At 36.3% G+C, this 15,993-nt stretch overlaps 1 protein-coding gene across 1 annotated transcript in view; it reads right to left on the bottom strand.

The window, feature by feature from the left end:
- LOC117338391 (pyruvate dehydrogenase phosphatase regulatory subunit, mitochondrial-like) overlaps positions 1-15,993 on the bottom strand; it is a 53,486-nt gene that overhangs the window by 18,555 nt on the left and 18,938 nt on the right. Inside the window, exons 2-5 of the mRNA XM_033899737.1 lie at positions 4,058-4,182; positions 2,146-2,417; positions 1,029-1,156; positions 217-298 (exon numbers count right to left, since the gene is read on the bottom strand). Of these exons, the coding sequence (XP_033755628.1) occupies positions 217-298; positions 1,029-1,156; positions 2,146-2,399 (464 nt within the window). The 5' untranslated portion in view covers positions 2,400-2,417; positions 4,058-4,182. The remainder of the gene's footprint in view (positions 1-216; positions 299-1,028; positions 1,157-2,145; positions 2,418-4,057; positions 4,183-15,993) is intronic.

Below are 15,993 nucleotides of genomic sequence, written 5' to 3'. Positions count from 1 at the left end.
AATTTAAATCCTAGACACATAGAGTTCTACCAAAATCAGCTTTAATTCTGATCAGTGGTTAAGAAGACAATTGTTGACAGACGACGGACAACGAATGATGGACAATGGATGCTGCACACCAGACACCGGACACAAGATCTAGACACCACATGTACAGTACTGGCCTAAGGTCAACTTGGTTCTATGGACCAGGTGAGCTAACTAGTAGTTACTCACAATGCAATAGCATGTTTCCTCTGCAGAAATGTCAACCTGTCTTTAGTCTGAGCTACAATAACACTGCCACATTCTTTCCATCCTAGAAAAAAAATATATTCATAAGCTGTGTACATGGAAGGGTAATTTGGACGATCAATTTTACAACCAATTTAACATTTGCATCAATTTGTGCAATAACCAAATAATAATCAAATTTAGCGAACCATCAATAATACTTTACAATTATAAAAGGCAGATAATAAACATTACCTACCAATTCTGTGACACTGAACTGTTTACTGAGATATTGATTTTATATGTATTAAACCAATGTATGAGTGTGATGTGGCAGAATAAATAGTACATGTACTAACCACCAAACCCCACTTGTTCCCTTGTTAGTAGTACAAGTAGTAGGAAAGCACTGTGTGACATTTGAGTTTATTTGGTCAAAGGAACCCAGAGTTATTCGGCAGAAACCAACTATCTATTCAAAGTAAGTAACCTTGGCATTTGGCCTTTTGACCTAAAAATAAATCTGAAGCAAGAACTTCTAAAAAGAGAGCAATGTTTACAAATTTGTGTTGAATTTGATCTATCCACTCTAACTTACATTACTGTGCCGGAGTAGTTGTCAGATCAGTCCAAGGGAAAGCAAGTTATAGACCAGAAAAAAATTTCCATTTTTAGCAATGAGGTGATGATATACTTACCCACCCCATGACTTTTATCTGAGGTGATGATATACTTACCCACTCCATGACTTTTATCTGAGGTGATGATATACTTACCCACCCCATGACTTTTATCTGAGGTGATGATATACTTACCCACTCCATGACTTTTATCTAACTGTTTGTACAGTTGTCTACTGTAAGCCACTAGCTGTGACCCCTCCACCTCATCTTTAGCCTGGCCCACCAGTCCAGCCGAATGCCAAGTAGTGCCACACGTCAGTCTGTTAAAACCAATATAGAGATATAGTCTACCATTATTATTATGATACTATGGTTATTTGACTTATACGACTTATTCAGATAATCACTCCAGATAACAGTATGATTAAAAAACAATGGGCAGCCTATGGTTCATAAAAAGTATGAGAAGAAAACAATGAGTAACACTTGGTATTAGTACAAGTAGAAAACAATGAATAATCCATTGTAACAGAACAATGGATAACTCATTGTAACAGCATGGGCAGGATAGTAGAAACAAGGATTGACAAACTCACTGGTTGCCATGATAAAATACTTTCAGTAAAGTTACAGTAAACTATTTGGATGTAAAATCTAAAAGCCAATTAAATGGCAATACATTTATGCACAAATTATAGATATTGATGTGGCATTGAAACAAATTTCAAATGTATAATCCCAACAAATATTAACTTGCAACCCAGAGGTGGAGGGCTAGTGATAAAGTGTACGACTGTCAAGACATCTTAACCACTCGGCCACCATGGTAGGGTAGCCCATGGTAACATTAAAAGTAGGGTAACCCATGGTAACAATAAAAGTAGGGTAACCCATGGCAACATCATAAGTAGGTAACCCATGGTAACATCATAAGTAGGGTAACCCATGTTAACATCATAAGTAGGGTAACCCATGGTAACATCATAAGTAGGGTAACCCATGTTAACATCATAAGTAGGGTAACCCATGGTAACATCATAAGTAGGGTAACCCATGGTAACATTAAAAGTAGGGTAACCCATGTTAACAATAAAAGTAGGGTAACCCATGGTAACATCATGAGTAGAAAGCAATGTGTAACCTGTGGTCAGGTAACAGTATTGGTACTCAGCAGTCTGGAACCAATGAGTAACTCATGGTAACTGTGCAGTCCCTACCAGTGATTTGGTTTTGACAATAAGTAACTCTAAGTCTGTTAAATATGATAATTATGCTAACATTATATGATGATATACCAATGAGATGTTACCTGCCCTGCTCCAGTAATACAACATCGGTCCAGCCCCGTTCGGCCAGATGGTAGGCAATGGATGTCCCGAGAACGCCTCCACCACAGATGACCACTCTGGCACTGGACGGCACCTTGACCGATTGTCCATTGTTTTCATTACCAGTCACAGTTCCCTCACTGTATTGCCTGCTGGTGGTGGTCCAGAGTCCTCGTTGTACAGGTGACCTGAGGCCACGGCCCAGACCTCTCAGGATCCCACTCACTAGTGCCATTGTCTTCAAGTGTGTGATCTTAATATGTAAAAAAAATTTACTTTATATTTTAAAGCATATTCCAACTTCCTTGTTAAGCAGATTTTATTACATGAGGCCCATGGGCCTTAACAGTCACCTGCGTTTTGAAATATTCAAGTTAATTTAATTGACCATTTTTGGCCACACCCATATAGGCCAATGGGGGCTAGTCAGTACCAACATGTGCATACCATTGAGCTGTCATCAAATGCTGATAATGTTAACCAAGATAGAATAAATTCCAATAGAAATCAAACAAATGATAGTTAAAAATGTGATTTCCCTATATAAACTATAGTAAAGTTTATCCCCTCCCCAGGGGCAAACTGAGACCCCAGGGTCATGAAATTCACAATTTTGGTAAAGCAACTCAAGACCCTTCCATTTATGAAGAGTATTTAATTCTACCTTATTTAAGTTTTGAGAGAGAAATTTCAGTTAATTTGACCCTTTTTGGCCCGCCCATAAGCCTCTGGGGGTCAGTCAATGCCAATATACATGTAGTTTCCAACAGGCATCGATCCCATACTGATGATTCTAACAAAGTTAGAATTATTTCCAATGGCAATTTAGGAACAAATAATGCTCAAAATGTAATTTCCCTACATAAACTAAAGTAAAATTTACCCCCTCCCCAGGAGGAAACATGAGACCCCAGGGTCATGAAATCTACAATTTTAGTAAAGGACCTTAATACCTTTCTATCTGTGAAGAGCATTTGATTCTACCCTATCTGGGAGTTAACAAGAAGATTTTTGAAATTTAGTCAATTTGACCCTTTCCGGTCCGCCCCCTCAGGCCCCTGAGGGATCCGGACCATATCATTCACAATTTTGATTAACCTTTGGCCATGGAAGCTTCCTGCCAAATTTCATTGAATTTGGTGCAGTAGTTTTGGAGAAGTCGAAAATGTAAATTGTTTACAGACGCACAATGCATGACGGACGACGACAGACAAAAGGCAGTTAGAATAGCTAGGTCACTTGAGACAAAGTCTCAGGTAACCTAAAAATGATCATTGTAGTTAAAATTTATGCATACTAAGGCACTTTTAGTAAAATGAATTTTTTAAAGCATATTCTAACTTCCTTGTTCAGCAGATGTCAACAATTCAGTATACAAAATGAGCACTGTAGTTAAAATTAATGCATAAGCACTTTCAGTAAAATGATTTATCATCCAGAGGGCCATGGGGTCTGTAGAGCTCATTGAGAATATCATAGCATTCATTTGCATTTCTCTTCAAATTCATGATATTGAAGATGTTTAATTCTTAATATTAAACTTGGCTGGTTTTATGTCAAACTCATCGTTTATGCCAAATTCAGTCTCTATAATGAAAAAAGTGTTCATTTTTTTTTAATTCTTCAAATAGGGCCACTCCCTTCAATCAAGCCCTAGGAGGTTCAGACTCTGTAGGAAAATGTGGTCAAAATACATTTCGTTGTTCATGACTACTACATTTTTTGGTTTCTGTTTTTTTTATTAAGTAAAGATGTTGATAGGACAATTAACGCTATGGACAACAATTAAAAGTACCAGATGACAGCAAAATGGGGCCATGCCATAAGCTCAGTGGTGCTTTAAACCAGTTGACTTATAAAATACTTGTATAACACAAAGATAACAGTACTTACCAAGTTAGTTTTTCCTCACTGTAGGTTTGACATTACAGCTCAACCTATAAGGGACAGCAGAGCTTGACACTGCCTGACGCTTCAATATCAAGGCCCTCACATCAGGTTATGATCACACAAATGTCCTGTATAATATAGATTTTCAAAATAAGTGAGACCTTCATGACTTTTTAGCATTATAAACACACCCAGATCGAATTAAGATGTCAGTAGCTGATTTTGTTATGTTTTTATCGTAAATATCCCCTGCAGCAACATACCCTGATGTAAAAGAGAAAAAGGCCACTGCCCACCAAAATTGTACCTGTAAACTTTAAATCTTTCCAATATGTTTGTGACATAATATGTCAAACCCAGGAAAACTATGATAAATAAGAGACCAAATAAGTCTGTATCCCTCAACACTTCTGCAGATTTGAAGACTTTTGTTTAAAGATTTAATTATGTGTGAATTTTACCGGTAAGTTGGTTCTGGTCATGGATATGAATGAACTCAAATACCTTTTTTTTCAGTTACTGCTACATATCAGATATAACAGCATAATTCTGGTATTCAAGGACAAATATTTGAAAACGTCAGCACATTTGAGTTCTGTGTGTGTAATTCATTCTATCATGCTGCTGGCCTGGATCATGACCCTGAACCACTTGGTTATTCAGCAAAAGCAATTGTCAACATTTTATCCTTTGGAATAAATACTATACCAAGGAATGTGAGTCACCCATATTGATACATCTATCAAAGCATCAGATGCCGATGTTGACCTTACATGATTCAAGGTTCAAGTTCAAGGTCTCATACAATTAATTCAGCCAATCAGCTGGTGTTTCACCTGAACCAAATCCCTGAAGAAAATGTGTTTCTTAGGTTTGTAGCTATTTCCTGAGTAAATAACACATGCAATGGGCACTTTTATAGAGAATAAAGAGGAGAGTCTTGAGATAATAGAAATCAAAAATATACACTCCTGGTATTAATAGAAATATGTAGGAAGGCGGGAATGCCCCAGATGGGGGTTCCCCTGTCCACTGTAAATATCAGGGTTACTGTCTTCCAAGTACTGGAGTGCTCTTATATGCTATTAAACCTATCCAATAACATCATTTTTCTTGGAAGGGAATCTTCAAACTTTAATTTGATATAAATTTCATAACATTTGAACTTCAAATGAGCAATTGAGGGGATGGAGTCATTGGTAATAACATATAGTGAAATAATTAGTTGTGTGAGACCTCAATCATTGGTACTGTTAGATATATATCCCTCGAGTGTGCAATTTTCATGCTATGAAAGGGCACATTTCACTTAGTCTGATACCTAATGTACATGTCAACTACAAGTTTCATCAGCATCAATTAAAAACAATTAGGCCACACCAACTTGTTAAGTAGTTCTTCGTGAATTATAAGTTTTATTTCTATTCTATTTCATTTTTTATTTTCCACAAATTCGGAGCGAGCAGTATAGAATATGGTTCCCAACAAGAGGTTCATGGGCCTTAACGGTCATCTGACTCTACATACTCTGTAGAAAGTATAGTGGCACTGTTGGCCATGGCGGCCATGGTGGCCATCTTGGATTTCATACCGAACACATGATTACAATCATCTCAGGAACATTTCAGGTAAGTTAGACCTGAATACCACTGGTGGAACTTGAGAAGAATTTTGAAAAAGTTGTTCAAGAGAACCATGATTGCGCAGTCATGTTGCAAAATGGCCCCCATGGTTGCCATGTCAAAGTTTTTTCGAGGCTGAAAAATAACAACACTTTGTTGGCTCTCCTTCTTTAACATCCCCACCAATTTCCAGCTAAATGACACCTTAAGCTTGCCAGTGCAACTGGAGAAACGGATGAAGCAAGAGGGCTATAGGTCATCCTGAGCCTGACACGCAGCTGTTTTTGTAATTGTTGAATGTGTATTATTTACAAAAATGTGATAACTTGCTGCATTTTGTACTTAATTATGTTTAAATGATTACGTACTAAGTGTCATTAGTAACAACATTTTATGTATTAATTATTCTAGTTGTAATATGTACAGAAAACGCTGTCACTTAGCTGTTTGTACTTAATGTTGTACCATATTTTGGTACAAAAAGTTGTTAGTTAAGCAATGTTTTGACAGCTAGTCCACTGTCGGCCATCATAATATATATGCTAGTCTGCCATAGAGTAATCACAGTGACATCCAAATAAATAAAATGAAAAATAAAAGCATTTCACCATAACAATAAAAACCAATTACATAAACTTATAAACTTCCACTTTTATTAATATAAATTAACTTGTGTAAATAAAACCTACTACTCTAACTGTATCTTCATTGACATTTATAAGCTAGAATAAATTTACACCAGGTACACCAATGCAGTGTCATTTTCTCAGAATTAATAGAGTTACATTATCATTTTTCATATGATTTCAACCATTCACATCATACACATATTAAAAAATATACAATTTCATCAGTCATGCCATGTGAGAGTGCATACATCTTGCTGTAATGTTGGTATACCTTTCAATATATTGTATCAGACTACATCCGTATTTGTATAACTGTGGGTGAGAGTTATAATACTAAAATGATTTGAATACACAGAAGATTCATTGTTTTTTAATACATACAATAATTTTCTGAAATTTTATGTAAAAATGGACATGCAATGCTGCATTGGTATTTCAATATTTAAAACTGGGAAATGTTTGTGGAACATGAATATGCCCCCACGGGATGCTTTGATAAATTTAAGTATGAATGTTTCCATCCAAGTTCGGAGTTTTTCACCTCAGAATATTTTCAAAGAGATAAACAGAGTAACTCAATCAAGATTCAATTCAATCAACTGTCAATAGCTTTCTCAATTTTAACCCAAAAATACATTACCAGAATATGGTATATATATTCTTCACACTTACCCTACATGTTCTGATTGATGATAATAGTCAGCTTGAAATTTTTCACTTCATTTTAACTTTGTCAGAAGTACAGGACTTAAACACAAAAGTTAACTTGGGTTAACGCAGTGTTGGACGACGAAACAAACACTTAATTTCCCAATCACTATCCTGGGCATATCAAACACCCATTTTTTATGAATAGTTCACCCCATCGGCGAAAAAAAGTACTTTTTCATGTTTTGATGTAGTCGCTGTAATTTAAACACTAAATTTACCTATTCCTTGTTTACAAATTTAATGCAGGAACAACCTTACTTGGAGAGAACAATAACTTTTGAAACAGACAAAAATATATCCGGATTTGTCAGAATGGTCATTGTGAAAAACGGGAGCGGTAATATTTTTATTTTTTTTACCGTGTTCCTGTCCAAATCACGAGCGGTAAATCCGACAAACTACTAATCAAATTGGAGTGGTCTTATGCTACGGACACAGAATTTTTAAATTTTCCCGCTTAAGCCGGGAAAATGTTGTATAAACGACTCGTGCTACTCGCTCCGTACGTGTAATAGCTCACGTGATACAGGTGAAATAGGGTATTGTTGTAAGGTGAAATATCATTATCTAGCTGCCCACAGTACGGTTAACACCATGGATTCGAATTCAGACGTCCGCATACAGGCCCAGATTACAGCGGCAATATCTCAATCACAAAACAGCATAATGAGCGAAATGAGAAACTTATTCCAATCCATGTCTTCAGAGAACGCGCGGCTTGCGGATAATATTAGAGGTGATTATAAATTCAAAAAACGTGGAAATGAGGAGCAACACAAACACAACGTCAGAGTTTTAAACAAATTTAAGGAAGTTGAGACAGTTGTTTCCTCCATGAACAACGAACACACACCAAGCCTTATGGAAAAAGTCGAACAAGGTATGCAGACAGTTTCCCACCGCCAAAAGCTAATTAAATTAGCAGACTTGTCCGAGGCAGGTTGGCTCGCCGTCAGCGAGTACGAAACAAATCCTTTGGCTGACGACAGCGACGACGAAAGGAGGATTATCAAGGCACAGTCACGAGCCGATAGGAAAATCAAGGCAGAACGTCAAAAACGTCAGAACGACAGTCAACCTTATAATCCAGCGTTTTGACAAAACAACCGCAACCGGAAGTGGAGTAATGGGTGACAGCGGTTTGGGCAAATTATCCAGGAAGATGGCACATTTTTTGCTACAATCCAAAAGTGACAATACGACCAAGGCATATTACAGTTTCAAGAGGTGGGAATCTTTTATCAAAGGACATGGCTTTAATCCTTTACCAGCACAGCCCATACATGTAGCGTTATATATCACGCATTTATTAGATAATAATTTTTCGTATCATTCCATTAACTCTGCTATTTACGGGATCAAATGGGCTCACGAACTTAATAATTTGATTGATCCCACAAAAAATGCATTTATATCAAATCTTCAGGAGGCGGCCTGCAGAATTGCCAAAGTGTGTAAAAAAGATCCAGTGAACGTGGAAATGCTTGTTAGATTGTGCGAGATGTTCAAAGATTCAGACGATCTCGTTGTTATCAGAGATTTGTGTATGATACTGCTGAGTTTTGCAGGTTTTTTGAGATACGACGAAGTAAGTGCATTGCGCGGTGTCGATATAAAAGTTCGCGATAGTCATTTATTGTTGTATATTGAAAAAAGCAAAACCGATCAATATAGGAACGGTAATGAAGTTCTCATAAGCAAAGGACATACTTTAGCCTGTCCTTACCAGATGTTTCAGAAATATACGGAGCTATCCGGCATTACTCTCGATAGTGAGTTTTATATTTTCCGTCCAATTTTTAGATCAAAAGACATTTGCAAATTGGTTTATAAAAACAAACGATTAAGTTACACGAGAGCCAGGGAAACGATTATTACCAGACTACGTTTGGTCGGACCAAACCTTAATCTTGGTTTACACTCTCTAAGATCAGGCGGCGCTAGCGTGGCGGTTAACTCTAGCGTGAACGAGAGATGCTGGAAGAGACACGGACGCTGGAAGAGCGAGGGTAGTAAGGATGGTTATGTGGTGGACACGGTAGAAAAAAGGTTAGCTGTGTCCAGGTCCTTAGAGCTGTAGAGTTTACCATTTGGTCCCAGCTTCACATGTCCGGAACCCCCAATTGTTGCTTTTCTACTCTACGCGGCAGGCTAGTCGGCAAAATGTAGTATTTGTGTCGGTGTTGTTTATAATGGAGTAGATAGAGGAGTTTTATACTTAAATTTTCCCGCGTTTCGCTAGTATAAGCCGGGAAAATGTTGTATAAACGGCTCGTGCTACTCGCTCCGTACGTGTAATAGATCATGTGATACAGGTGAAATAGGGTATTGTTGTAAGGTGAAATATCATTATCTAGCTGCCCACAGTACGGTTAACACCAAAACTTGACAAGTTTTGCAATGCACTTGTATTCGTTATATATATATATATATAAATTTTTTATTGTGTACTAGTATAATTTCCGAATATTTTTTATATGTGCTGTACATCTTGATGATTAGGGGTAAAACATTTGTTTCCATAATTTTGTCCATCCCGGATCAGTCCAAGGTTTTCCAGAGTTTTTTATATACATATTTCAAAAAGAACGATTTATTCTGAAACATACTATTGAGAAAAAAATGTTTTTATCTCTGGTTTTTAGCCCAGGACTCGATCTTTAATTTCAATTTCTACAATAAACGTCACATATGAGGACAGGAGTGGAAGTGAGGGACGGGTATATATACGTGCGAGGTCATGTTACATTTGTAATTTGCTCAAAATGCAAAATTAAAATAAACTCTGGCTACCGTACTCTACGCGGCAGGCTAGTCGGCAAAATGTAGTATTTATGTCAGTGTTGCTTATAATAGAGTAGATAGAGGAGTTTTATACTAACAAAGATGATAACTCTGTAAATAAAGAATCATTGGCCCTGACTTTGGTACATACACACATCATCTTAGTATGACCAATGTATACACCAAGTTACATTGTACTAATTCTAATGAAAGCAATTGCTCCAAACATGACATTTTAACAAAGGGCAATAACTCTGTAAAACAGGGTTTTTAATCTAGCACACTGCATATTGCCTTAACTTATGTACAATTTTGGTTATGCTGCCGACATGAAAAGGACGGACAGAAAGATGGACAAACAAAGCAGAAATTTTCTTCCGAATTTGGTGGAACATCATGTAACTTACTTGAAGATATATACAGGTGTATGGGATTTGAATTGCTACCTGACAACTTATACCTAAAATATGTAACAGTAATATTATATAACAGGTGTATAGTGGAAACAAGAGATTTATTAAGATTTTTAATATTGAGTACTGATCTTATCAGATTATGCAATGTGAAATAAATTACAATGTCTTTACAAAACACTAGTTTCCTCACAAAATATAAGCATGCAGACATATTACTACTAAGTAAAAATACTGAACCTAGTAGTTCGTTCTTCAGCACATGTTGTAATCTCACCAAACAATACATTGATACAAAGTAGTATTTATTTAACTTTACTACAATGTATTCAAACTAATCCAAACAATGCAGTGTAAAATTATTTACTCTCAATTAACACAGCACAATGATAACATAACTACATGTCTGTACTGAATACTTCACTTTTATGGAAGCAAGGAATACATTGAATAAATAACCATGCTATAACCTCAAATTAGCTGACAATGCAATGTTTAAAAAAAAATTATTCTTTTAAGTTATTTTTTTAGGGTAATAAGAAAGAAGAGCGTGGATACACGACATTCAATAAAGCCATACCCGTTAGGTGATCAGGTCGTCGACTGAACAGTTCCAGATGTATAATTCACTAGTGTTTGGGTAGTAGAGATGTTCACCTACCTTAAGTCAGGAATATTATACACCCCTAACTCTATGCAAGGTGCAAACACACGAAACACATTCATTTAACTTGCACAACATTATACAAAGAATTTTTATGGTGAATAATAAGTAGGTCATAAAAGACATTAAAGGTAACACAATTTCATTTGGATTGTTACCTGAAATGACTGTCTCTCAGGTAAATGATGAAGGACTTTAAATTCACTTAATAGATCACACTGCTCAAAATGCACTATCTTATAATGCATACAAAAAAAATATTCTCAAATTGCTATACCGTACTTTGGGATATTTTGGCTTTTTTTCTCAAAATAGGGCAAGAATAAGAGGTTGTTCTGGGTATTCTGGCGTTAGCCCTAAAATACTATAAAAGTCTGGCGTTGACACAAAATAACCACTACTGCCCCTCAAGTATTCTCTTTTCTTTCTCATTTCAATTCAGTTTCATAATTCTGTAAGCACTTCAGCCAGCTTGATTATTATTAGAGTAGCGTTTGATGCTTACACACTCAATTAATCAGGTAATTCATCAATAACTTAAATTTTATATATGCGAGCAATGTAAAGTGGAATTAATGTATTACAAAGAATACTTTACAATGCGTTAAACTCTTTGACATTGTCACTGGCGGATTTAAAGCCCCCCCCCCCCCTAAAATTGTCAAAGTAAGGGTATCTTAAAAAAAACGAATTCCTGTATCACGGACTAACAAGATAAAATGTTTTAATGCCATGCAGTGATGAGATCGTCCTTTCCTTTTCTTCAACTGCATCATTTCGGTAGTTGTTGAACTTCGTTTTCAATCAAAAAGATTGCATATAACGGTGCTCAATAGTTAATAACTAGTTATAGACCACACACAATACCGATAAAACACACCAGGTATGAATCTATCGTGAAATAGAATGCAGGATTTTGCATTTACCTGCTATTTTTTTCAGGGGGAGTACCCGCGGACAAAACCCCAGCCCCCCCCGCCCCCTTTAATTTCGCACGCCCCCTAATTGAAAACCCTGTGTCCGCCCCTGATTGTAGACACTAAGGGGCAAACTGATATTGAGTGTATTAAAATTGAAATCAAGTAAGAAAGTAAAACTGTTTCGAAAATTTGAATAAAAAGGGGTTTAAAACAAAATGACCGAAGGAACTCCTCAATATTTCGATAATCATACAGTGATAGATCTATAGGCAAGTCCCGAGTCTTGTATGTACTCATAAAATTTGGATTGAACTCGAAGAACTTCTGATTCACTTTTCTTCTTGTTCGTCCAGATTTCAGTAAACTGACAAAAGTTAATCAATAAATAAGCGTTTTGTTCTACCTTTGTGACAAAAGTATGCGAATCCATTTCCCTTTTACCATTTTTTTTTTAATTTCAAGTATAAAATGTCTAGGCCTACTACGTGAATGTGATTGCAGAATAGGTATTCTTGACTTCTTTTGCTTTTCCTGTGTACTAGCGGATTCAGAGGGGGAGGGAGGGGACCAGGGGGTCAGGACTCCCCCCCCCCTTTTTTTTGGATGAGGAAAAATTGTTTATAGCCTTAAAAACCGTTCATTATTTAGAAAACGATACCATAGTGACGTTCTGTGTGAATCAATTTATGCCCCCCCCCCCCCCTTCCACTTATCGAAAATCTTATTCTCGAAAGATTGCAAAGTGTGCTATAATCATTTGATCATTTCATTTTTCCGAAATTTTGTTCAGAAATTTTGGCCCCCAGACCCCTCGCCAAAAAAAATTCGGCTCCCGCCTATGGCGCTGGCAATACCACTAAATTACTGGACCCCCCCCCACCCCCCCCCCCACCCCTTTCCAATTCCTGGATCCGCGCCTGCTGTGTACTGTCATATACGGTGCATGGTAGTCTAATGTTCAAAATAATGAATAATTTATGATTATAAATCATCGTTCATCGACGAAACTCTTCAAATAATCGTAAATTAGACGAAACTCTTCAGCGAGCCGAAGCATTTTCCGGACAAAATGCATGCGGAGATGACCCCCAAAAGTACACCTGACGACTGACGATCATATAATCGCATGACCTTTGAACCCCGTATGTAAATGAAGAATCTGGACAGGCTGAGGGAGCTGTTTGAAAAATGGCGTTCTGAGCGGGAATTCGGCGATGTTTTCACGAATTATTATGTTTTGGATGTAACAATTCGTATTGAGTGGCACGGTAGGTTAAAGATGAATGTTTTCTGATGACGGTCGCATATAGTGTGCGCCGTGTCAGTTTGAATAAAAGTGTTTTTTAGTCGATTGAAGTGTGGTGGTCTGCCGTTTCGCTCGTGGCGGAGTTGACAACCTTGAGCTTAACAGATTACACATACCACTGTCATATCAATTTTTTTTTTTTTTTTTTGAAAATCGCATTTTCTATGCAAGTGCCTGTGAAATAGGGTGGTCACATTTTGGCATTCCATCATGTGTGTTAAATGTTGGCACTTACCTGTAGCTATGTAATTGATATGTTTGTTTAGAAGCCGTGTCCCATAGACACCTACAAAGGGATTAAAAGCTCAGTGGCTAAGTGACAGGATGCCATCACCTACCTGAGGTTATCAGTATAAGCCTTTTGTATTTTGTCTCACCTCAAGTTCAAGTTCAAGTTCATTTATTACTTTGAGTCTTACGACTCATCAGTGTAAACATATGATATACAGGATATTTACATATATACAAAATGTTAAATTGGCCACAGGAGAATGAACAAAGCAATAATATAATATAATAGTAACATCAATCAATATTATTATTACAATATATATATATATCTCATGCTTGTGATCGGCACTAATTTGCCGCTAACAGATATTTCCCAAGATTACACAAGTCTTTAACATTATTTGTATTAAGTAATTGAGTAAGCTTATATACACTTGGATTATTTCTATAATAATATTTTAAATACTTCTGTCTTAAATCAGAATACCTAGTTCAAACTAAAACAAAATGAAATTTGTCTTCTATATCATTAAGATTACATAGAGTACAAACTCTGTTACTTCTATCAATGCCAACATATCGCCCAGATTCAATATTCAACTTGTGAGCGGACAGTCTGAGCCGAGCAATTTCTTTCGTATAGCTGATATTAACTGATTTTGTTAGATACGATTGTAATAGAATTTTATCATTTAATTCCCTGTAAAGCAAACCTTTCGACATATCTATAATAGCACTATATCCATTTTGATTAAAAATGTCAAATAATCTTTCCTTAATTATTGCAAAAGTAAAATCGTTTCCATTCTGGGCGTCCCAAATATAACCTAAGCCTAAGCTTCATAACATGATTTCAATATACAATTTTCAGTATTGAGCAATTTAAACCAATATTTAAAAATTCTAAGTTTCCTTGTTATGTACACCTGGTTGCACACCTGGTTGCACAGGAAAACAGTCTTCGCTTTGTAAGTTACACAAGTAAATCGATAGACCGAGACGCGACTTGTCCTTGAACACAGCTAATACAGCAATATGAAAACAATGTGAATGAAATTTATGATACATTTAGATGAAAACATACCTTTATTGATACATTTTTATAAAAAAAAAAACATTCCAACACACAACACAGATCGCAGAAGCTAGTAATGGGTATGTAGTAAATAAACAGAAAGACGGTTGCTATAATCTGGATATTTGTTCCGCAATTTTTTTTCCGTGAAATTTTGCTACTTTTAATTTTGGCTAATTCAGCCAAGGCGCCAAATAAACCAAAATATAACCCCAAATCAATATATCCCAAAGTACGGTATGTATAATACAACTATATCCCAAAGTACGGTATGTATAATACAACTGTTTGATGATAGATTTTTCAGATTTACTAATATACTACCTGTATGGAGCCACTTCAATAACAGCCTGTTAATACTGGTATGCTAATATCATATTCCAAAGAATATAAATAGAACTATAGGGGTTGTATTACTCACCTGGATATTTCAGTATGTAATGGGTGCGTAAAACAGTATATGGTTTATTTTGTTTAACATCCTTTTAACAACCAGGGTCATTTAAGGACGTGCCAGGTTTTGGAGGTGGAGGAACAACAATCATTTATTGTGAAGTCTTAGATAAATGTGTAGTCATCAGACATGACGTCATAAGAGAGTGCACAAAAAACTGCCAAATTGCCGGAGAAATAAATTCGGAATGTTTATGGTGGTTTCTCTAGCTCAGCTGATCATATATCATGTTTCCACAATCAATTGAGTAAATTATTGTCAGTCATTTGATACTTGTATGTGTTTTTGATATGATATCCTTTTATTCGATTAACATTATTAACTGTGCCTTTGCTTAAATTATCCAACTTTAGAGACTCAACTCATCGTCGAGCCAGACTAAATAAATTATGACAGTACTCTAATTGTGTCAGACAATACAATACTGGATATTGTTTCCACATCACAAGTTTTTTTGTGCACATAGTCAAGGGGCCTTATCAATCACCTGAATTCTGTCAATATGACCATTTTAGGCCCCACCAATTAGCCTCTTGCGATCAATTTGGCAATATGTGCATATAACCATCAAACTCGGCTATCTTTTACTGATAATTCTAACAAAGTAAGAATAAATTCCAACAGAAATTCAACATATTATAGTCAAAAATGTGATTTCCCTATATAGACTATAGGAAAGATTACCCCCTCCCCAGGGGCAAACCAGGCAAACCAGAGACCGCAAAATTAACTATTTTTGTAAAACACCTTAAGACCCATCCATCTATAAAGAGTAATTGATTCTACCTTATTTGGGTCTTGAGAAGAAAATTTTTTAAAACTTCAATTTCACCTTTTTTTGCCTTTTCTTCAGTACCCTAGGGAGTTGGGACCACATATAACTCACAATACTCACAATTTTGGTTGACCTTTGACCATGAAAGGTTTCTGCAAAATTTCTTTGAAATCTGTTCAAGAGTTTCTGAGAAGAAGTTGTTTATCAATACATGTCAATGCAGGATGATGGACAAAAGGCAATTGTCACTTGAGGCTTCATCTTCCAATGCATAGTGCGATATAGGTCTTCATGAGAGAATATAAGCATTGAATAGCACGAGTCTCCCACCAAGGGTGTGAGAGTTGGCAGCCTT

Source organism: Pecten maximus, chromosome 11 (genome assembly GCF_902652985.1).
Source record: "Pecten maximus chromosome 11, xPecMax1.1, whole genome shotgun sequence".
Lineage (NCBI taxonomy): Eukaryota > Metazoa > Mollusca > Bivalvia > Pectinida > Pectinidae > Pecten > Pecten maximus.
Note: the sequence above shows the minus strand (reverse complement) of the source record. Positions and strands in the feature narration are given on the sequence as shown.